The sequence below is a fragment of the Paroedura picta genome, chromosome 12 (assembly GCF_049243985.1).
Source record: "Paroedura picta isolate Pp20150507F chromosome 12, Ppicta_v3.0, whole genome shotgun sequence".
Lineage (NCBI taxonomy): Eukaryota > Metazoa > Chordata > Lepidosauria > Squamata > Gekkonidae > Paroedura > Paroedura picta.
Genome location: NC_135380.1, coordinates 41,593,421 through 41,617,847, shown reverse-complemented (window position 1 = coordinate 41,617,847; position 24,427 = coordinate 41,593,421). Strand labels below are relative to the sequence as shown.

General features: G+C 47.5%; 1 protein-coding gene across 2 annotated transcripts in view; it reads right to left on the bottom strand.

Moving 5' to 3' along the window:
- ENG (endoglin) overlaps positions 1–9,318 on the bottom strand; it is a 77,633-nt gene extending 68,315 nt beyond the window's left edge. Inside the window, exon 1 of one of the 2 annotated variants that reach the window (XM_077305181.1) lies at positions 8,791–9,318. In XM_077305181.1, the coding sequence (XP_077161296.1) occupies positions 8,791–8,848 (58 nt within the window). In that variant the 5' untranslated portion in view covers positions 8,849–9,318. The remainder of the gene's footprint in view (positions 1–8,790) is intronic. The other variant, XM_077305180.1, reaches the window with a different exon arrangement.
- Positions 9,319–24,427: the final 15,109 nt, after the last annotated feature.

The following is a 24,427-nucleotide window of genomic DNA, read 5'->3' as shown; positions in this document are numbered from 1 at the left end:
CGAATGGTAACTGACGGAGAACATCGACCATCCGCGGGGTCCTCATGAGAACCCGATCAACAGCATTCTGCACCAGTTGCAGTTTCCAGATCAAGGTCAGGGGAAATTACAGAAATGTAGCCTCGAGGTGACCATCACAAGAATCACTGTAGTTAGGTGTTCTGGGTCCAGACAGGGCGCTAGTAGCGTTGCCTGGCAGAGGTGGAATAACGCCCGGCATGCTACCTTTGTGACCTGCGCCTCTGTAATAAGGGAAGTGTCAAAGGTCACTCCCTAATTCCTGACGGTATGTGCAGTCGTCAATTGCACTCTATCAAGACTTCCTCTTCTGGGCCCTTTCTTCCCAGCCTCAGGACCCCCATCTTCAGAGAGAGTTAAGCTTCAGGCAGCTTTGCTGGAATCATTCCGTCATCGCCTCCAGACACTCAGCTAAAGATTTCAGAGGGATGCCTGGCTGGTCTTTCATTAGCAGATAGAGCTGGGTGTCATCAGCGTACTGGTGACACCAAGCCCATATCTCCAGACCAACTGGGCTAGAGGATGCATAAAGATATTAAATAATATCGAGGAGAGAATCGCATCCTGAGGAACTCCACTATCCTCAGAAACTCCACAACTCCAACCATCTCAGCTCCCGTTTGTTTCTGCATTGGTCCCTGGAATACCAGGTGGCCAGCTTAAGATGGGGGCAGAGAGGGCATTTGGGAGCAATTTCATTGATGGCAGCTGACAGCCAGGTTTGCCAGTTATCTAGTCACCGGGAGGCACTGGGTCCTGCAGAGTGTTCAGGAATCCTGTTAGCTCCATAAGTCTCTGCAGGCGGGCATAAGTGCATCCTTCACTTATACTTTGGGCACACGTACTCCCTGCTTGCCTCCCAAACAGACAGGATATTAGCAGGAGACAGAGACAGGAGGTCTCACCTCTCTGTCTTTCTATGCAATGTTGGTTCTCCCTTTGTAATAAAACTATTTTATTCTTTTAAACAGCTTGACTCTCCACTCCTCATCACAGATTGAAACTCTGCCAACAGTTTTTCCAGCAGTAGCATTGGATCCAGTATAACCCCATGTCTCTTAACTGAGTCGGCGGGGGTCAGGTGTTCCCCATTGAAAACAGGAAGGGACCTCAGTGGAGTATAATGCTATGAAGACCACCCTCCAAAGGAGCCGTTTTCTCCAGGAGAACTGATCTGTGTCATCTGGAGATGAAGCGTAAAGCCAGCAGATTCCCCAGGTGCAACTGGGGACTGGCATCCCTAGAATACATAAGGAATGGTTTAAGCCAATCCAAAACACATCCCAATTCTACTTCTGCTTCCCAACATCACAGCAAAACTACACAGCCTACTATAGCAAAGGCTGCTGCTAAATCTAGAAAGAGCCACAAAGAGGCATGACCCTTGTCTACATTCTGCTTTCTAACCTCCATTTCATCTGCTCACGTGCTGCAGGAGAAAGAAAAACACAGAAAAGTCTAAACTTTGGACATGAAAATGCTTTTCTGCAGGATTTGCAAGCATGAGTTGCAAATTGCACTTTTTAAAAGTTTTCATGCCAAGCCCAGCCCCAATCTGTTATAATTCTCCTACTTCTCCCTCCCAACCCATTTCTCCTTCCCTCTGACTCTCTCACTCTCTGTGAGAGGGAGATTTATTAAAAACAGACATAGGGGAATGGATTGTACTGCTCACTTTTCACAGATTAAATAACTCCCCCGCCAGCGTTCATCTCATGCTTGTGCTGTTTGGCTAATAATTCATCCTCGTTCTTTCTCTTAAAAAAACCCCCACAAAACTGCTTTTCATATCAAAGCAATCCTTTCACTTCCCCTTTGCCCCACTTTCAATCTTCTTTTGTTCCCTTCCCTTCCTTCAGTCGCTGGAAATAAAAAGCAAAATCAGCAATTTTCACTGTTTCCTCTTTTTTCACAAGGAGGAACCCTCATCTCTCCCTCCTTTAAGATACGTCTTGCCAAAAACTGTACTTTTCTCTTCCTGCACCGTCTCCATCCTTCAAGCAATGCAGTTAGGTCTTTCCAGATTCTGAATGCAACAGTATGAGGGGTTCCCTTATCAGATATTCTCAAGACCAAGCGTAGTCAACCTGTGGTACTCCAGATGTCCATGGACTGCAATTCCCATGAGCCCCTGCCAGCATTTGCTGGCAGGGGCTCATGGGGATTGTAGTCCATGAACATCTGGAGAACCACAGGTTGACTATCCCTGCTCAAGACTACGATCCCCAAAATGCTCTGGGGAGAAGAAAGGAGAGGAATTCCTAGTGTTAACGTCTCATTCCTAGCTACTCCAGTAAGAAAAAGTTGCAAGAATCTGATTGTCACATAAGATAAATGCAAAAGCATCAAACATTAAAACTTCGGGTTTTTAAAAAAAATTATTTGTACAAAGTTTTAGCTTTTTAATGTCAGGTTATTTTATGTCAAATTAAAGATCTCGGTGAGATGATGCTGTTGGTTTTTAAACTTTCGAAATTGTCCGAAAAGTAACAGAGATATCACAATACAACACTGGAGCATTATGCTTGCTGCCTGCGGTCGTTCCATACGGAGTCTGGCTCACCAGTGAAGCATGCCCCTCACAGGCAGCCTCCTGGATGTTTACAGCTTGTATCTTTATGCTGGTCGAAAATTACTTCCGTAGCGGATTTCTGTTGCATATCTTAAAGATTTTCCCTATGGCTGTCCCATTATGATGTTTTCACATCAACAATATGGGTCTACCGTAAGCATTCTTTGAAAGGGCATTGTGATGCTTCCAGCAGCTAGGGAAATGGCTACTTTGGGTGTGATCCTTCCCAAGGTCAAAGATCACGGGTCGAGCACATGTTTTGCATGCCACTTGGCCCCTGCTATATCAGTTTTCGATGGGATCTCCGGTACCAAGGAAGTTCCTTGCTAGACAAGCTGATAGCAAGTAAGCAACAAAGGCTACATAATCAGCTTTTATCATTAACCCCCCCCCCCCAAACACATACACGGACCAATGCCGCCATGTTGGAGCAGGATTTGAAAAGTGAACCTGAGCATTCTGCCAGTCATAGTAGCTCTCTCCTCTAGCCAGGGAACAGTTTCCCATTCTAGACCCTGTAGGTTATCCCTAAAGAGAAGAGGACTTAGACTGCCGCAGGGACCGGCCTGCTAATCTCGGATGTGGGAGGAAAGTGAGCGACCGACTTATGGCAGTGGAAAAGCACCATGTGGAGCACTTTCCTCCCACAGCAGAGGTTAGTGAGTTGGTCTTTCAGGGGAAACATGGTGCTGCCCTGACTTGGATAACCAAGGCAGGCCTGGTCCCACCAGATCTCAGAAGTTAAGCAGGGCTGACCCTGGCTAGTATTTGGATGGGAGACGTCCAAGGATTTGGGTGGCAGTTCCTCCAAGGGCCACTAGGGGGCATGACGCAGAGGCAGGCAATGGCAAAATTCCTACGCACATTCCTTGTCTGGCTGCCATGCAAATCTCGGATCTCCTGGCTTCTCTACAGACACCATACACTAATAAAGAATAAGCATAGTGTGGTCTTCATGTGGTCACAGACTTTCTTCCCGTTCCTTATTTCTTCCACATTCCACAGCCAAGGGATGGCCCTGAAAAAAAAGCTCAAAATCTGCCTTCATAGAATCATAGAGTTGGAAGGGCCCTCCTGGGTCATCTAGTCCAACCCCCTGCACTGTGCAGGACATTCACAACTCTATCGCTCACCCACTGTAACCTGCCATCCCCTTGAACCTTCACAGAATCAGCCTCTCTGTCAGATGGTTCTCCAGCCTCTGTTTAAAAATCTCCAACGATGGAGAACCCACCACCTCCCGAGGAAGCCTGTTCCACTGAGAAACCGCTCTAACTGTCAGGAACTTCTTCCGGATGTTTAGATGGAACATCCAATTAAACCCTTTCAGGGACTCGACGCGACAGAGAAGACATTTTTCCAAGGAGAAGGTAAACAACAGGACAGTTACAGGGGCCTGGAATTTTTTAAAAAGAGGAATTGTGGTGCCAGATGTGCTGAGAAGTGGTGGAGAAAAAAAAGTAAACTGAAGCCCTGACCTGGGTTCATACTTTACTTGGCTTTATTTGGTTAATAATTCTTATTTTAATGCCCCTGCGTAGATCTATGGCAGGGGTAGTCAAACTGCGGTCCTCCAGATGTCCATGGACTACAATTCCCAAGAGCCCCCTGCCAGCGAATGCTGGCAGGGGGCTCATGGGAATTGTAGTCCATGGACATCTGGAGGGTCGCAGTTTGACTACCCCTGATCTATGGCATGGCCTCATTTGGAATACCAAGGGATATTGCAGGGCTAGAAAAAATGCAGAGGAGGGTGACTGAGATTGTAAGGGGTTTAGAGCAGGGGTAGTCAACCTGTGGTCCTCCAGATGTTCACGGACTACAATTCCAATGAGCCCTTGCCAGAGTTTGCTGGCAGGGGCTCATGGGAATTGTAGTCTGTGAACATCTGGAGGACCACAGGTTGACTACCCCTGGTTTAGAGCACCTTTCCCATGAGGACTTTGCAGTTTAAAATAAGAAGAAAAACTACTTTTTACACCCCGCTTTTCACTACCTGAAGGGGTTCTAAGGTAGCTTCCAAATACCTTTCCTTTCCTCTCTGTACAACAGACACCCTGTGAGGTTGTTGGGGCTGAGAGAGCAACTAGAGAACTGTGACTAGCCAAGCTGGCTGCATGTGGAGGAATGGGAGGATCAAACCTCCAGATTAGACTCCACCACTACTCCACACTGGCTCTCAAAAGATGACAAAGCAGGGATGTGATAGAGGTTTATAAAATTACGCAAGGGGGTGGAGTTGAGAAAGAGAAAGTTTTCTCCATCTCCCAAAATACTAGAACTCGAGGGCATCCAATGAAGCTAATGGATAGTAGGTTCAGGACCGACAAACTATACTACTTTACACAAAGAGTGGTTAAGATGTGAAATTTGTTGCCAGGAGATATAGAAGAAGAAGAAGAAAAGTTAGTTCTTATATGCCACTTTTTCTCTACCCGAAGGAGGCTCAAAGTGGCTTACAGTCACCTTCCCTTTTCTCTCCCCACAACAGACACTGCTCGGTCAGAACAGTTTTATCAGTGCCATGGCAAAGCCAAGGTCACCCAGCTGGCTGCATTTGGAGGAGCGCAGAATTGAACCCGGCATGCCAGATTAGAAGTCCGCACTCCTAACCACTACACAAAACTGGCTCTCAAGTGATAGCCACAGGTATGAACAGCTTTAAAAGGGGACTAGACAGATTCATGGAGGATAAGTCTATCAGTGGCTACTAGCCATGGTGGCTGAAGGGGAAACTCCACTTTCAGAAGCCTCTGAATCCCAAACCAAGAGGCAACATCAGGGGAAGAACTCAGACTCTATGCCCTGTTGCTGGTCTTCCAGAGGAACTGGTGGGCTGCTATGTGAGGCAGGATGCTGAATTAGATGGGCCACTGGGGTATGATCCAGCAAGGCTCTTCTGATGTTCATATGAAGGTCTCTATTGCTGGCCCTCCAGAGGAACTGCTTGGCTGCTATATGTGGCAGGATGCTGGAATGGATGGCCCACTGGGGTATGATCCAGCAGGGCTCTTCTGATGTCCTTATGAAGGCCTTGACCTCTGTGCCCTGTTGTTGACTTCCCACAAGAACCGGGTGGTTGCTGTGTGAGACAGGATGCTGGACTAGATGGTCTGATCCAACAGGGCTTTTCTTACATTCCTATGATCTTAATTTGAACAATCCAATGATCCCGTCTTGGACCACATAAACTACACCAATCCTGTCTTTTGATATCATCCTCATGTTGAAGAGGAGAAGGAAAGAAAGAAGGGAGCCATTTGGGGGCCTCAATGGGGAGAAAGCCCCCTCCCTCCCGGGGCCTTTCTGTGCCGCAACTATACTGGGGGATGCCACCTCAGATCTTGCCAGACTGCTCATCTTTGTTGTCACCAAGGAAAGGGCAGCTGCGGCGTGGTCACACTAAACCAGGGGTAGTCAAACTGCGGCCCTCCAGATGTCCATGGACTACAATTCTCTTGGGTCTCTTTTATGGGAATGGATGCTCCTATGCGTGGCCAAAAGGCAAAGCAGAAGAAAGGTAATTAATATAGATGAGCAACCTAGACAAAGTCATTTTATTTTGGGTGGCTGCTTAAAACAAACAAATTAATAAATACTTAGCACTGGCTAGAAGGCTGATTTGCATCACAAATGACCTCACTGCAACTTTTGCCCTTCTCATTAGTGGCAATTTGCAGACAGTTGCATTTCTATTGCGAACTCACTGAAACAGCAGCAAGGGGATGAATGCAGAAGTCCTTTCAAACCACCAGCAACCCAGCCTGAGCACAGGATGGTTCACTGGAGCATTGAACTACATCTGAAAAGATTTGGGAATCCACAAAAATGGTAGAGAAATTGAGCAGCTCTCTCTGGGCCTCCAACTACATGTTGGATAATGCACTTCCAGTGTGTAGTCTGCTTTTGCAACAAAATCTACATCTAAAGTGCATTTAAAGTGTGCGGAACAAATAAGTCAAGATGAAGCGTGGACAACTATATTATGCAGATGTCTCTCTGGCCTGTGGCAGCCACCCTTGGTGCACAAATAAGAGTCTGCGAGCACCATCTGCAGGTGGGGAACCTGGTAAGCCTCCCACTGTGGCAGAACTGTGCCACTTCCTTTCAAAACTTTGTTGGCCTTCAAGGTGCTCCTGGACCAACACAGCGACCAACTTGGATCTCTCTACACATACATTTGGTGATAGGTTATTACAAATGAAGGGAGAAAACTTCATTTACTGAGCTGAGAATTTATAGATGACAAAAGAAAAGCTGGGCTTTTTGTACACCACTTTTTACTAACCAAAAGAGTTTGGTTAGTGGTTAGGAGTGCGGACTTCTAATCTGTCAAGCTGGGTTCAATTCTGCACTCCCCCACATGCAGCCAGCTGGGTGACCTTGGGCTCCTTACGGCACTGATAAAGCTGTTCTGACCGGGCAGTGATATCAGGGCTCTCTCAGCTTCACCTACCTCACAGGGTGTCTGTTGTGGGGAGAGGAAAGGGAAGGTGCTTTGAGCCTCCTTCGGGTAGGGAAAAGCGGCATATAAGAACCAACTTCTTTAGTAATATCAGGGCTCTCTCAGCCTCACCCACCTCTCAGGGTGTCTGTTGTGAGGAGAAGCCACTTTGAGCATCCTTCAGGTAGAGAAAAACAGCATATAAGAATCAACTCTTCTTCTTCAGTAATATCAGGGCTCTCTCAGCCTCACCTCCCTCACAGGGTGTCTGTTGTGGGGAGAGGAAAGGGAAGGTGAATGGAACCTGCTTTGAGACTCCTTCAGCTAGAGAAAAGCGGCATATAAGAACCAACTCTTCTTCTTCTTCAGTAATCTCAGGGCTCTCTCAGCCTCACCCACCCCACAGGGTGTCTGTTGTGGGGAGAGGAAAGGGAAGGCGACTGTAAGCTGCTTTGAGCCTCCTTCGGGTAGAGAAAAGTGGTATATAAGAACCAGCTCTTCTTCTTCTTCTTCTTCGGGGTTTACAATGGTCTTCCCTTTGTCTCCCTGGAAATGGCACCCAGTGAAGCAAGTGAGGCTGAGAGTTATGAGGGAACCATGACTGACCCAAGGTCACCTTGCAGGCCTCATGTGTTTCAAACAGGCTCACAATCACATACCCTTCCTCTCCTCAAAATAGACACCCTGTGAGGTAGGTTGGGCTGAGAGGATTCTGAGAGAACTGTGACTAGACCAAAGTCACACAGCTGTCTGCAGAAGATTGGGGAATCAAATCTTCCGAGAGAGTTTCAGGAATCAAAGCCGGCTCTCCGGATTAAAGGCCGCCGCTCTTATCCACAACGCCAACCTGGCTCTCTCCGTGAGCCAAGTACTGTCACAAGGACCATAGATGTGACACATTTCTGCGAGATCTGTACCGTTGCCCTCTTGTCTGAGAGAGTTTCAGGTGTTAGTCCACAGGACAGCGAGGTTCGGGTCCAGTAGCACCTTAAAAACCAACAAGATTTCCAGGATATAAACATTAAAAGGTATAAGCTTGCTTATATGCTACACAAGCAAACTTACACCTTGGTTGTTCCCTAAGGTGCTGGTGGTAGATACTGGGCTGAAATCATGTCAGAGAGAAAGAGAGAGAGAGAGAGAGAGAGAGAAGGAGAAAGAGACTGAAAATGCTTTTAGCTCCAAAACTGCTTTCGCCAGCTTTAAAAATCCCTTTCCAGGGGCGAGCATGTCCACTGCCCCTCCTAGCCAATTTCTATACACAAACTTTAGTCCTTTGCCATTCTCTTTTATCAGACTGCCTATTATTATTATTATTATTATTATTATTATTATTATTATTATTATTATTATTATTATTATCCGCCACTCTCAGCAAAGCTGGCTCGTGGCGGGTTACAAGATAAAATTAGAGTTGAGTGTGCCCATTCATGGATGGGGCAAGAGCCGGCTGCTGCAGGCACGCAGCAAAATCCCTGGGCCCGATCCCTTAAACTCGGATGCCAGCCTCCTGGTGGGACCTGGGGCTTTCCCAGAAATACAGCTCATGCCCAGATGACAGAAATCAGTTCCCTTGGAGAAAATGGATGCTTCAGAGTGTGGCCTTTATGCCGTTTCATCTCACCGAGATCCCTAGTCTCCGGTCCTAAATCTCCGAGAATTTCCCAGCCTGGATCTGGAAACCCAAGCCCCAGCCCACCCCCCACCGGTGGCCTGGGGGTTCCCTGGCCACCCTACACCGAAGCAGGCCACTTACTTGCACTGGTGACCAAGCTGAAGGCCAGAAGCAACGCAAGACACTGAACACCGTCCATGATCCGCAATCCGATCCTTTCCCGGCTGCTCTTAGCCTGTGTCCAAAGGCAGAAGGTTAGGCAGGCTGATGTCCGCTGGACTGCAGGGTTTCACGACGGGACACAAGAGAGACCGGCGGGGCAGCTCAGCTGTTCTCCACTCCAGCCTTGGGACGTTCCGATAGCTCTGAGGATCACGGCCAGGCGGCAGGCTGGGAACGCAAGGCCAGGCTGCCGAGAGCCACAATGGGGGTTCACCAGAGACGGGCCCGTGCGTCTCCTCCAAGCTCCCTCTGCCTGACTGAGCGTCGCTGGCTGGCCTCTGCCTTGATGACCCACAGAGGCAGGAAATTCACTCCCTTTCAAGGAGGGCCTGCCAAGTTCTTGCCTGCCAAAACACCAAGAGGAAATGCTGCTTTTATGCAATTTTTTTTTAAGTGATGCAAAACCCAGCTGCGGAGCGTGCGCTGACAGCAAGAGGCGACTGGAGACCCCCAACCCCAGCTAGAGAAAGAGCCCAAAGACTCCTCTGCAGAATCACTGGGATTCAGAGCTTGAGAAGTTCTGTAAGACCACAGAGTTATGCAACCGGATGCCTCCAGCCACCGGCAGATTTGCTGCAAGAAAAAAACAAAGACAATGGGAGTGAGATAACTTATTTCTTTAGCTAGTCCTTTGCGGGGTAGTGGTTAAGGGTGTTAGGCTAATATCTTGGAGACCCCAGTTCTGGCTGGGTGACCTTGGGCCAGTCATGCCCTCTTAGGCTGACCTACATCGCAGGATAGTTGTGAGGGTAAAATCAGGAAAAGGATGTTATGGACCATGCAGTGTAAAATTTACAAGACCACAACAAAGACAGCTAAGCAGCAAGAGGATTTATTTAGAATACATGTTTGCAAGCATGGAGAGAAAGCTAATTGGAGCATTCTCTGAAGTCTGCATCAGTGCAGCTCATTTTTAAGACCTTGATACGTCATCATGGGGTATCCTGAAACTCACTTCCTATCTGTCCCTCTAACCCAGGGGTAGTCAAACTGCGGCCCTCCAGATGTCCATGGACTACAATTCCCATGAGCCCCTGCCAGCGAATGCTGGCAGGGGCTCATGGGAATTGTAGTCCATGGACATCTGGAGGGCCGCAGTTTGACTACCCCTGCAACCAGTCAGGTTACGCAGAGGGCTCCCAGTCTAACCTATCACCAACGAATATATCTTATTTCATATACTATACTTATTTCACAGACTATAGCTAAAGTTTGTGTGTGACTCAGTTGTGTTCCACGAATTTATATAATCCATATCAAGGAGAATGATGGAAGTTACTTTAGGTCTCCCCTGGGGGAGAAAGGGGGGTATAAATGAATTAACGAATTAAAACCTCGCCTTTCTCCCCAGCAGGGACCCAAACTCACTGACATTGCTCTCTTCTTCTCTCTTTTAGCTCTCCCAGAAACCAGTCCATCGCTCTAGCCACTAAACTACGCTGCCTCTCCTATATGAATGAAGGCTGGGGAAAGAAAACCTCTCTCTTGCTTCTGCCCTTGGAACGCCAGGGCTGTGCCTGTTCTCCCAAGGCACTGTTTTCATGGCAGGGGTAGGGGAAAGTATTGCTAATGCTTTGGCATCACCCTAGAGCAGGAGTGGCCAAACTTTGGCTCTTCAGATGTCCATGGATTACAGTTGCCTTGAGCTCCTGTCTGGACTTATACAGAGTTGTCTCTCTTCAGTTCCAGTAATTCTTTTATTCTTATTTCACACCAGTCCCGACGCGTTTCGCCTACAGCTTTTTCAAGGGACGGTTCTTGGAAAATACAAAAGTAAAATTAGTAGTTGTTCAACATTGATATTAGCAAATTAACTAGCAATGGTCATGAATACATACTTTATATTTAAGGACCAACTTCAGCTTATTAAGAAATCTCTTGGGATTTGGATATTTTTTATTGCCATATTGGTTTCCCAGTTCATCTGTATTATTCTATATTTGTCTCTTCACTGGGACCCGCCCCTTCCAGTTCATTATTTGAGCTCCTGCCAGCATGCTCATGGGAACGGCTATTTGGAGGACCACAGTTTGGCCACCCCTGCTAGGGTGGTGCGATTCGGCCGCCGAAGCAGCCATTCCCCCCTATCGAAGTGGCCGTTCTCGCCCGTAGCAGCTGGCCGCTTCGACAGCCAGATCGCACAACCGTAACCCCTGCTCTAGACTAATGATCCATAAGTCATTCCCCCAGCACCAGTCTAGGGACCCCCAAAACTCTATGGTAGATACCATAGAGATTGGGTCAGCTCCTTGATTTCACAGAGTGAAATATGGCAGTATGGGCTAGCTAGATATTCTGTGTCTCTCAATGGAAACCGTATCACAAGGCAAGCCCGGATGTCCCGCAGAGGGAAGCCAGCACCCCTGGCGATCAAAAGCTGGCTCAGGATCAAAGGCAAAAAAAAAAATCATCCTGCAAAAGCACGTTGCTGGCCATTTAAAAGGCTTGCAAAGTATTCGTGCCACTCCAGGAGGGAGGAAAGGAGCTATGGAAAAAAACTTTGAAGGGCCTGGATGTAAACAATAAACTGGAGAAATGTAAGCAAAAGGCATCAGCCCAACAGCCTTCTGTCAATAGGGAGAGAGGAAAAGGTGTCGGGCTTTTTAGAAGTGGGACATCTATTACCGGCTTGTGGACCTGCAGCAAACCACGTAGCCCCTCGGACAGAAAGACATCTGCAGAAGAGGGGGGGGGGGACTTTAGAGAGGCTTTTTTTGCATGACAACTTTGGGGGAAAATAATTTTTAGCTTTGCCTGCATACTTTTACGCCTATTCGTTGCTCCTGGCAGTTAGCTTAAAAAAAGAAAAAGTCCCCGGGAGAAAGGAAAGGGAAACGTGTGCGAGGTTAGGACACTGGAGGCAGAGAGAGACTTCTTTGCCTCCACACATTTCCTTTGTTGGTGCCCTGCTGGTTGCTCTCCTCTAACTGGCACTTATTTAGGTTGAGGAATCCACTTTATGCTATTATCCAACTAGCGCCTTAAAATGGAGGATATAGCTAGCTGGTTACTTTCCAGATGCTGGATGTTGGTGACATCATGCGGAGTGGCCAGAATATAACAACTAACTTGCAGGGGTAGTCAAAATGTGGCCTTCCAGATGTCCATTGACTACAATTCCCATGAGCCCCTGCCAGTGAATGCTTGCAGGGGCTCATGGGAATTGTAGTCCATGGACATCTGGAGGGCCGCAGTTTGACTACCCCTGACCTAAGGAAAGGATTTCTCTACATTTAATGGGTGAGGAAAGTCCATGAAAGTTTTGTTAATAATTTAACTCTCGTTAACCCAGCCATTTTGAAACCTTCTGACCATAGAAGAACACCTGAGGCCATTCCGCACAGCGTTAATGTTGCTGAAGTGTTACCATTGTGTAACGCTATTTATTTTTTGTTATTCACAAGGTCGTACACAATCTGCAACACTCCTGCAACACTCCTGCAAAAAATTGAGGTAGATGTGCTAAAATGGCATAGGGGGCATTGGCTTACTTTTTTTTCCTCAACTACTGGGTATATTTGCAATCTTGCTTATACAAAATGACATGGAGGATCAGTAGACCCAAGAAGAATGCCTCCTGCGGTCACTTAGTTAGGTTCCATTGAGAATCCTGTTCAGCATGCATTATTGAGTATTCTTTCTTTGGTTTTTCCAAGGGTTGTATAATAAACAGGACTTTTCTTGATTTACAATTTGTTGTATTGTTGCATTTATATAGAGAGAGGAATTGTCTTGTTTTTGCTTGTACAAAACTAAGGCATTCATAACGTTTAAATTCCATAAGAATGTCAAATGTTGGAATTTTATATGCTATAAGTTATAAATTGTGCTTTTTATGTTAAAGCAAGAAAATTAGTTTGTTTCATAGAATAGTAAATATTGCCTATATTTCAATGTTTCCTCAATTTTCTATTTTTGGGGGGTGAGAACAGAAAAAAAGGTCCCCACCCTTTCCTTTCCATCTCTCAATAGGGTCTTTCAAATATAGGGGTGCCAACTTCCAAGTGGAACCTGGTATTCTCCAGGAATACCATCAGCTCCTAACTTAACTGAGTATTAGGACTGTCACTTTATTTCCTTCAGCTTTTTTATAAGGCACCACAAATTCCTACTAGTGCCAGAGATATGGGCCAAATATGCAGATTTTAATATTTTCCAGTTAAGAGAATCTATGACATCATTTACCCCAGCATGCCTTGCAGCAGCCTTCTTTGCATCGGGCATATTTTGGCCAAATTAAAACTGCAGTACTAAATTTGGAATCAACCCTGGAAGTGACTCTATCTTGTCTAAATGTTGCAATGCGATTTATTGCCAGATTGCAGCTTTTAATTGGATTCTTGTTTTCCATTCTGTAAACAGCCTTGAGTATTATTATTATTAATTATTTCAATTTATTTCCCACTGCCCCTGGAACTGGCTCATGGCGGGGTACAATTATCCATAATAAAACTCCAATAAAACCCTGTTAAAACACACTAGGGCGTAAATGTCATATAAAAAGGTCAAAAATCCCAAAGAACATGGTGGTGTCACCCAACCTCCAATCCCCCCAGCAGTATCTAATAGAGGAAGTGGGATGAGGGGCACAGATGACACATAGCCAAGCCACTGCTTAACATGGGAGAAATCAGATATTCCTCACTGTGCCGGCCTCAACCATAAGCTCCGTTTTGCAGGACCTGCGGAACACCTAAATCTCCTGCAGACAAGTAAAAAGTTACCCATGTAGATAAAATCTGACAAGATGGGCCCATCTTCCCCTGCAGGAGATCTTTAAAATGCCAAATTCTCTTGGACATGCTTTAAGAACTAGCATCAAAATTTTATAACCATAACCTGCCCTCTATTGGGCAACTGAAGAAAAGCAGGAAAGGTAAAATACTCAGAAGAGAAAGCAGTTCTAGGAAGGTAGACCTGTGTTACAACGACAGGTTGCCAGCTCTGGGTTGGGAAATACCTGGAGTCTTTGGGAGTGGAGGCAGGAGTGGGCAGGGAGGCACTTTGGAGGAGCATAATACTATGGAGCCCACCCTCCAAAGCAACTGTTTTCTCCAGGGGAGCTGATCTCTGAGCCAGCTTGGTGTTGTGGTTAAGAGTGCGGATTTCTAATCTGGCATGCCAGGTTCAATTCTGCACTCCCCCACATGCAGCCAGCTGGGTGACCTGGGGCTCACCACAGCACTGATAAAGCTGTTCTGACTGAGCAGTAATCTCAAGGCTCTCTCAGCCTCACCTCCCTCACAGGGTGTCTGTTGTGGGCAGAGGAAAGGGAAGGCCTTGCTGGCCCTGCGGAATTTAATAAGTTCCATCAGGGCCTTTGATCTCCTGGGGATCTTGTTCCTTGAGGCCGGGGCCAGGGCTTAGAAGGCCAGATGTACTTCCTTGAGACCAGGAGTCCTCAGCCGGTTGGTGTTGGTAGAGTGGACAGCTCCCTGGGAAATGTATTCAGATAGACCAGGGGTAGTCAAACTGTGGCCTTCCAGATGTCCATGGACTACAATTCCCATGTGCTCATGGGAATTGTAGTCCATGGACATCTGGAAGGCCACAGTTTGACTACCCCTGAGATAGACGGTCCCTCAGATGTAATTCCAGGAGATCGCCATACACCACCTGGAAGTTGACTAGTACCACCAAAAAGACAGCCACACCTGTTCTGCATCGGGAATCCAGCCCGGCACAGCACTTGTCCAGTCATGGAGCTAATTTCCGCTTCCATTCAATGTCAGACTGGTCCAGGACGGTTGCGGACCTGGTGCAACACAGGCCCTCATTTGCCCAGCAGCAAGGAAACGTGATCAAGCATCCCTTCCTGTCTTTAAGGCCTGCCACTCTTTAAGGCAGGGGTAGTCAAACTGCCCCCCTTCAAGGATCGCTGCCTTGTTGTGGCAAGGGGGCTTGCGTAGTTCAGTGAAGCTATGAGCTATGCCGTGCAAGGCCACCCAAGACGGACAGGTCATAGCTGAGAGCTCTGACAAAAGGTGATCCACTGGAGAAGGAAATGGCAAACCACTCCAGTATCTTTGCCATGAAAACTCTATGGACAGTTCCAATAGGCATAACGATATGACGCCGGAAGATGAGCCCCTCAGGTCGGAAGGTGTCTAATGTGCTACTGGGGATGAGCAGACGGCTAGTACGAGTAGCGCCAGAATGAATGAAGCGGCTGGGCCAAAGCCGAAAGGACGCTCAGTTGTGGAAGTAACTGGTGGCGAAAAGACAGTCCGATGCTGTAAAGATTTTTATTCCATAGGAACCTGGAACGTCAGATCCATGAATCAAGGCAAGCTGGACGTGGTTAAACAAGAAATGAGAAGACTGAACATCGACATTTTAGGAATCAGTGAACTAAAATGGACAGGAATGGGTGAATTTAATTCAGATGACCATCAGGTATACTACTGTGGACAAGAATCTCGCAGAAGAAATGGAGTAGCCTTCATAATCAATAAGAGAGTAGGAAAAGCAGTCTTGGGATACAATCCCCAAAATGACAGAATGATCTCAGTTCGAATCCAAGGCAAACCATTCAACATCACAGTGATCCAGGTCTACGCCCCAACCACTGCTGCTGAAGAGGATGAAGTTGATCAGTTCTATGAAGCCCTACAACACCTTCTAGAAGCAACGCCCAAAAATGATGTGCTTATCATCATGGGGGATTGGAATGCTAAAGTAGGAAGCCAAAAGATAACCGGGATAACAGGCAAGTTTGGCCTTGGAGTACAAAATGAAGCAGGGCACAGGCTGGTAGAATTTTGTCAAGAGAATACAATGGTCATAGCAAACACTCTTTTCCAGCAACCCAAGAGACGACTCTACACATGGACATCACCAGACGGTCAACACAGAAATCAGATTGACTATGTGCTCTGCAGCCAAAGATGGAAAAGTTCTATCCAGTCAATAAAAACAAGACCAGGAGCTGATTGTGGTTCAGATCATGAGCTTCTTGTTGCAAAATTTAGGCTTAAATTGAAGAAAGTAGGGAAAAGCACTAGGCCACTCAGGTATGAACTAAATCATATCCCCGACGAATACACAGTGGAGGTGACAAATAGATTTAAGGAATTAGATCTGATAGACAGAGTGCCTGAAGAACTATGGACGGAGGTTCGCAACATTGTACAAGAGGTAGCAACTAAAACCATCCCAAAGAAAAAGAAATGCAAGAAATCAAAATGGCTGTCTGAGGAAGCTTTACAAATAGCTAAGGAGAGAAGGGAAGTGAAAGGCAAGGGAGAAAGAGAAAGATACACCCAATTGAATGCAGAATTCCAGAGAAAAGCTAGAAGAGATAAGAATGCCTTCTTAAATGAACAGTGCAAGCAAATAGAAGAAAACAATAGAATGGGGAGGACCAGAGATCTTTTCAAGAAAATTGGAGATATGAAGAGAACGTTTCATGCAAAGATGGGTATGATAAGGGACCAAAATGGTAGGGACCTCACAGAAGCAGAAGAGATCAAACAAAGGTAGCAAAATTATACAGAAGAACTATACAAGAGCGAGCTTAACATCCCTGATGACCACAATGGGGTAGTTACTGACCTGGAGCCAGACATCCTGGAATGTGAAGTCAAATGGGCCTTAGGAAGTCTGAGCAACAATAAAGCTAGTGGTAGTGACAGCATTCCAGTTGAACTATTCAAAATCTTAAAGGACGATGCAGTAAAAGTGCTACACTCAATATGCCAGCAAATTTGGAAAACTCAACAATGGCCACAGGATTGGAAAAGGTCAGTTTACATTCCAATCCCAAAGAAGGGCAATGCCAAAGAATGTTCAAACTACCGCACCATTGCACTAATTTCTCATGCTAGCAAAGTTATGCTCAAAATCCTACAAGCTAGGCTCCAGCAATATGTGGACCGAGAACTTCCAGAAGTACAGGCAGGATTTCGAAGAGGCAGAGGAACTAGAGATCAAATTGCCAACATACGCTGGATCATGGAGAAAGCTAGGGAGTACCAGAAGAACGTCTACTTCTGCTTAATTGACTATGCTAAAGCCTTTGATTGTGTGGAGCACAACAAATTGTGGCAAGTTCTTAAAGAGATGGGAATACCAGAGCATCTTATTTGTCTCTTGAGAAATTTATATGCAGGTCAAGAAGCAACAGTGAGAACTGAACATGGAATCACTGACTGGTTCATAATTGAGAAAGGAGTTCGGCAAGGCTGTATACTGTCGCCTTGCCTATTTAACTTGTATGCAGAGCACATCATGAGAAATGCGGGATTAGAGGAGTCACAAATTGGGATCAAGATTGCAGGGAGAAATATCAACAACCTCAGATATGCAGATGATACCACTCTAATGGCAGAAAGTGAAGAGGAACTAAAGAGCCTGTTGATGCGGGTGAAGGAGGAGAGTGCAAAAGTTGGCTTGAAACTCAACATCAAGAAAACAAAGATCATGGCATCCGGCCCTCTCAATTCCTGGCAAATAGAAGGGGAAGAAATGGAGATAGTGACAGATTTTATTTTCCTGGGCTCCAAGATCACTGCAGATGGGGACTGCAGCAAAGAAATTAAAAGACGCTTGCTCCTGGGGAGGAAAGCTATGGCAAATCTAGACAGCATCCTAAAAAGCAGAGACATTACCCTGCCAACAAAAGTGCGTTTAGTCAAGGCTATGGTCTTCCCAGTTGCAATGTATGGCTGCGAAAGTTGGACCATAAGGAAGGCCGAGCGTCAAAGAATTGAGGCTTTTGAACTCTGGTGCTGGAGAAGACTCTTGCGAGTCCCTTGGACTGCAAGGCGAACAAACCGGTCAGTCCTCGAGGAGATCAGCCCTGACTGCTCTTTAGAAGGCCAGATCCTGAAGATGAAACTCAAATATTTTGGCCACCTCATGAGAAGGAAGGACTCCCTGGAGAAGAGCCTAATGCTGGGAGAGATCGAGGGCAAAAGAAGAAGGGGACGACAGAGAATGAGGTGGATGGATGGAGTCACTGAAGCAGTAGGTGCAAACTTAAATGGACTCCGGGGAATGGTAGAGGACAGGAAGGCCTGGAGGATCATTGTCCATGGGGTCGCGATGGGTCGGACACGACTTCGCACATAACAACAACAGTCAAACTGCAGCCCTCCAGATGTCCATGGACTACAATTCCCATGAGCGTTCACTGGCAGGGGCTCATGGGAATTATAGTCCATGGACATCTGGAGGGCCGCAGTTTGACTACCCCTGCTTTAAGTTCTTGCATGTTGGTGGGGGGGGGGGTGTTCCACGGGGGAAAGTAACTTAAATTTCTTGCCAGTACTATCTCTCACATAGGGTCTGAAGCCCAGTCTGGCGTCCGTCCTGGCCATGGAGTCGAGACCGTGACGGATGATCTTGGGTGCCAGCTGGATTGGGCGGTTCGGCCATTCTCATTTTGTTAGATCTCTCGGACGCATTTGATGTGGTCGATCACAAGCTATTGGTTCACCACCTCACTGGTGTCAGGATTGGGGGAACAGCCTTATAGTGGCTGGGCTACTTTCTTAAGAACTGGACACAGGGGGTTGCCATGGGGGATGAGTTATCTGACCCATTTGTGCTCCCATGCGGAGTACCACAAGGGGCGATACTCTTCCCAACACTTTTAAACATCTATATGTGCCCACTGGCCCAGCTGGTCCAGAGCTTTGGCCTGGGGTGTTAGCAATATGCCGGTGACACCCAGCTCTATCTCCTGATGGATGGCCAGTCAGATTTCCCCTGGAAACATTTGCCAGTTGTTTGGAAGCCGTGGCTGGATGACTCAGGCAGACTTGTCTGAAACTCAACCCCTCCAAGGTGAAGATCCTGTGGCTGGACAGAAGGGGGCAGGATCAGGAAGCGCGCTCCCCTCCCTGGATGGGGTGCAACTTACATCTGCACCAATGGCCAGGAATTTGGGGGTGATCTTTGATGCCTCCTGGTCTATGGAGGCCCAGATCACGAAGGCAACCCAAATGGCGTTTTTCCATCTGCGCCAAGCATGGCTACTAGTGCTCTACCTGTCCCTGGAACACTTGGCCATGCAACGGTCACTTCCAGACTAGACTTCTATAACTCGCTCTATGCAGACCTACCCTTGTCCCTGACCCGGAAATTACAACTGGTACAGAATGCGGCTGCACAGATCCTCACTAGGTCATCATGGAGGTCCATGTCCAGCCGATGCCACAGCAGCTACATTGGTTGCCAGTTAGCTTCTGGATCAAGTTCAAGGTTTTGGCTTTGACCTTTAAGGCTATACGTGGCTAGGTCCTACCTATCTGCGTGACCGCTTGCTCTGCGGGTATGAATCTGCTGGTTGTCCTGGACCCCCAGGAAGTGCACCTGGCCTCGACCAGGACCTTCACGGCCCTGGCTCCCACCTGGTGGAATGAGCCCCTTGAAGAGCTGAGGGAGAGGGAGATGAAATGAACTCTGCCTGCTTCCTCCACACCACATGAGTATTCAACTCTACCAGGGGAGTATTCAGTAGAGTATTCAACTCTACCAGGGGAGACCAAACTGTGGTTCTCCAGATGTCCATGGTCTACAATTCCTATGAGCTCCTGCCAGCCAGGGGCTCATGGGAATTGTAGTCCATGGACATCTGGAGAGTCACAGTTTGACCAGCCATGACCCCCCCCCCCGAGTCATCTTGATCTGCACCAGCTGGCAGATGTTTATCTGCATTTCATAACATTTACATTCTAGTTTCTACATCAGGGGTGGGCAAACCATGGTGCTCCAGATGTCCATGGACTACAATTCCCATGAGCCCCTCTACCAAACCTGGACTGATCCTGACACCCTCATGGGAACTGTAGTCCATGGACATCTGGAGGGCCACAGTTTGCCCACCCTGTTCTACATATTTCTTACCCATCTGGCCACTCTAGTGAGACTCTTTCCCGCAGGGCCAGTCTGCTGCGCTCTTGACAGGGCAATTCAATCCAGACTTCTGCCAGTGAAATTACTGGCTTTGGACCAGTATAACTCACACAACTAATTTCCCAGAGGGACAGACTACCCAGGTTAAAACTGGTGGGTTCTAATCTGGCGAACCTGGTCTGATTCCCCACTCCTCCTCCACAGGCAGCCAGCTGGGTGACCTTGGGCTCGTCACAGCCCTGATAGTAACGTCTTGACAAAGCAGTTCTGTCAGAACTCTCTGAGCTTCACCTACCTCACAGGGCAGTGAGAAGCAGGGTATAAAATCCATCTCCTTCTTCCCTGTACCAGATGCCACTTCATAAAGCAGCCATTGTCTCCAGGGGGACTGATCTCTGCCATCTGAAGACTACACTTGGCCACTCTTAATGGCCCATCTGTGTTTGCTCTCTCCCAGCAGACTGTGAAGATACCAGAGAAGACAGGTCACCGGAGAGAAACGCTTGGAGACTTCAGTGCTCCAAAAGCTGCTCCCCATCTGGCTTACGACCTAGCCTCTCATGCCTGCCATTGCATCTCTGGTGTTACTGGAAAGGTCTTTCTCCCCACCCCCTCCCATGGCCGTGGGGGTGAGGTGGGGGCCATAATGGCATCCTTCCCTCTCGACATTCCAGGCACGCGCCAGGTCCCACTGTGGCTTTGGCAGACCGGGGCCGGCTGCTTGTCACCGACTCACCATCCGTTCCTGTTTATCACCCCAGCTCCTCAGGCTCATTTGATGAGTGGGACATCTGAGAATGTTTGTACAGTTGGTTTCCTTCCCCTGCGCCGTCTCTGTAGCTCCGGCTTCTTCCAAATCTCCTTTTGCTCCCAACCGCCAAGTCGGTGACTGGGTTACATCACAGGCCCTTTCCTTTGGGGAAGGGAAAGCCAGAGCGAGCGGTTGGGTTGATGCCACCCGTGTGGGGGGCTACGGACCCCCCCAAGTGTAATTGATGAGTGACATCTGGTATTTAATTTATTTCGGTTGCACCCTGCCTTTCTTCCACAGAGCTCAAGGTGGCACAGATGGGATTGCCCGTGGATTGCCAAACCTGACTCAAATTTCATCACGATGGCGGAGAGCCAGAGTGGCATCGTGGTTAAGAGCTGCAACCTCTCATCTGGAGAACCAGGTCTGAGTCCCCACTTCTCCACCACAGGCAGCCAGCTGGGTGACCTTGGGCCAGTCGCAGTTCCCTCAGAGCTCTCTCAGCTCCTCCTACCTCACAGAGTGCCTGGCGTGGGGAGAGGAAGGGAAGGTCATGACCTTCCCTTCCTCTCCCCACGCCAGGCACTCTGTGAGGTAGGAGGAGCTGAGAGAGCTCTGAGGGAACTGTGACTGGTCAGCTGCTTTGAGATACTTAAGGCCTGCTAGGTGATCTTGGGTTAGCACCAGGTTTCTCTCAGAGCTCTCCCAGCCCCAATTCTCTCACAAGGTACCTGTTATGGGGAGGGGAAGCAAAGACAATTGTGGGCCTCTTTCAGACACATGCAGCCAGCTGGGTGATCTTGGGCTAGTCACAGTTCTCTCAGAGCTCTCTCAGCCCCACCTACCTCACAGGGTGCCTGTTATGGGGAGAGGAAGGGAAGGCGATTGCAGGCTGCTTTGAGACTTCTGTGAGTGGCAAAAAGCAAGGTACAAAAAAACCCAGTCCATCTTCTTTTTCTGGAAATTCAACCAAGGCATTTGGGAGTGAGAGTTTTTAAGAGTTGGATGGGGAACAACCAGTGCATCAAACACTGTGAGAAAGAATGGAGAAACATGACTCCAGAGAGAGAGAAGGTACCCGCCAACAAAAGGTAGCTCTGGTCACAGCCTTCATAGTGATCAATGACATCTTTCTGTGCATCCATCCAGGCAACGACTGGACTTAAACCTGGGTTACTTCTACATAGAACTCTTTGCTCCATATCGCACCCCCTAGCTTCTCTCCCCAGCCTTAACCATTGTGATGCAGTTGCCCGACATCCAGGTTTTTTCCGGCCTTGCTGCCTGGATTCAAAAACCTGATATGAGGTCTCCATGAAGATCAGAAGAAGAGCTTGTTCTTATATGCCGCTTTTCTCTATCTGAAGGAGGCTCAAAGTGGCTTGCAGTCGCCTTCCCTTTCCTCTCCCCACAACAGACACCCTGTGAGGTGGGTGAGGCTGAGAGAGCACTGAGATTACTGAAGAAGAAGGGTTGATTCTTATATGCCGCTTTTCTCTACCCGAAGGAGTCTCAAAGTGGCTTACAATTGCCTTCCCTTTCCTCTCCTCTGTGAGATAGGTGAGGCTGAGAGACATGATATTACTGCTCAGTCAGAAGTATCTGTGCTGTGGCGAGCCCAAGGTCACCCAGCTGGCTGCATGTATGAGAGCGGGGAATCAAACCCAGCTTGCCAGATTAGAAGTCTGCACTCCTAACCACTACACCAACCTTCAATCAAACTTTCTCAACCAGGGTTTTCTGAAACCCTGGGATGTCTTGATGGTCCTGTAAGGGTTTCCTCAATGGATGGGAATTAATTATTTTGTGTGTGTGTGTGTGTGTGTATGTACACACCCCCACATATATATTAAATATTTATAGGATGATATGACCATATATGGTCATGTCTACCCCCTCCTGAAATGGCCATTTGATGGGCCTGGAGGGGGTAGTAAAGGGATGCATATGTCCACAGCTCTGCTTCCCAACCATATTCTGAACCATTGCACTACTTCTGGGGTTTCTCAAAGCCTGAAGAATGTTGCAGGGGTTTCTGAATGGTAAAAAAGTTGAGAATCATAGAGTTGGAAGGGACCTCCTGGGTCATCTAGTCTAACCCCCTGCACTATGCAGGACACTCACATCCCAACCGCTCATCCACTGTAACCTGCCACCCCCTTGAGCCTTCACAAAATCAGCCTCTCCGTCAGATGGCTATCCAGCCTCTGTTTAAAAATTTCCAAAGATGGAGAACCCACCACCTCCCGAGGAAGCCTGTTCCACTGAGAAACCTCTGTAACTGTCAGGAACTTCTTCTGGATGTTTAGATGGAATTTCTTTTGCCTTAATTTAATCCCATTGGTTCTGGTCCATCCTTCCGGGGCAAGAGAGAACAACTCTGCTCCATCCTCTACATGGCAGCCTTTTAAGTACCTGAAGATGGCTATCAAATCCCCTCTCAGACATCTCCTCTCCAGGCTAAACAGACCAAGCTCCCCCAACCTTTCCTTATACGTCTTGGTCTCCAAAGGCTAATGAAAACTATAGGCAAAGCAGGTTTTGGATCTGTGTAGAAGATCTAGAATTCCAGGCCTCCCTGCTCTTCTCAATTCCATTTACACCCACCATTAGCCACTCCAACCAATGCTACTCTCACCGAGACTTCTAAAAATTCATAGCAGCTATATCACCATGTCTGCCTCGGACCTTGTGGCCCAATCTGCTCCGATCTCAGAAGCTAAGCAAGATTGGCCCTGATCAGTATTTGGAAGGGAGACCAACAAAGAACTCCAGGGGGCAACACGGAGGTGGGCAACGGCAAACTGCTGAACATCTGTTTCCTTGGAAACCCGACAGAGGGACCGTGAATCAGCTGTGACATGACATTACTATAGATAGCAATGTTACCTACCAGTAATTTTTTTAACATGCCCAAAAAAGAAAAAAAAAACATCGGTAAAAGGAGGAGAGTATGTCAGGCCAAAGAGAACAGGGAGGAAAAATGAAGAATCTCCTGACAGAGAGCAAAACAAGGATTTGTCCCTGTGTGAAAGCCACCCAGAGGAAGAGCTGTTTGTTTATACCCCACTTTACCCGGATTCCCAAAACGGCTTCTCTTCCTTTCCCTCCCCATGTGGGATCAGTGGGGCTGAGAGAACTCGGTGAGATCAGCTGTAAGAGAACTGTGACTAGCCCAAGGTTACCCAGCCAGCTGTATGTGAAGGAGTGGGGAATAAAATCTGCTTCAAAAGATTAGAGGCCGCTGCTCTGAACCACTACACCACGCTGCCTCTCAGCCAATAAGAGTCAGCAAAGCAGCTGATAGGACAGACTGAATCACAAGACCCAATGACCTATGCCGACTCCATTTTCAGGGATGTGCAGTAGAGATGGAATCGCTTTCCTTAGTCACTTTCCAGACCATGAGGTGGAGGGGAAAAATACCACGGAAAGTGCTGGAAACAACACAAGGCTCACACACACGAGTTCTTTTCCCTAACACTCTTTAATAATGATATGAGAAATACATTCTGACAGAGGCTAAGCACAAGGCCTTTAAGACTCTGAGTGGGGCAGGGAAATTGCCGATTCCTGCTCCATCATAAATATTTAAATCATTGTACAAAATAAAAATTAAACAAGGGGACAGACGGCGCCTTCAGACCATATGAGAGGATGTGTTGAAATGCTGGTTGTCTGGAGTCGTCCAGCAGCTGAGAGGACAATTATACAATGAGGCACAGTGTTCATGTTAATTACACCCGAGTTTCGGTTATACCCTTTCCCCCCTTTTCCCAAAAGATTCTTTCCCAAGAGCAAGCAAGGAAAAAAGGACCATTTGAGGAGATAGGCATCCACAAGAGAGCATCCCCGAGAAAAGCAAGCTGAAGCTTTTTTATCACATGGACTGAGGAACAAGAATTTTGTTTGGGTTTAAATTCCGATCTCTCAAATTAACAAAAA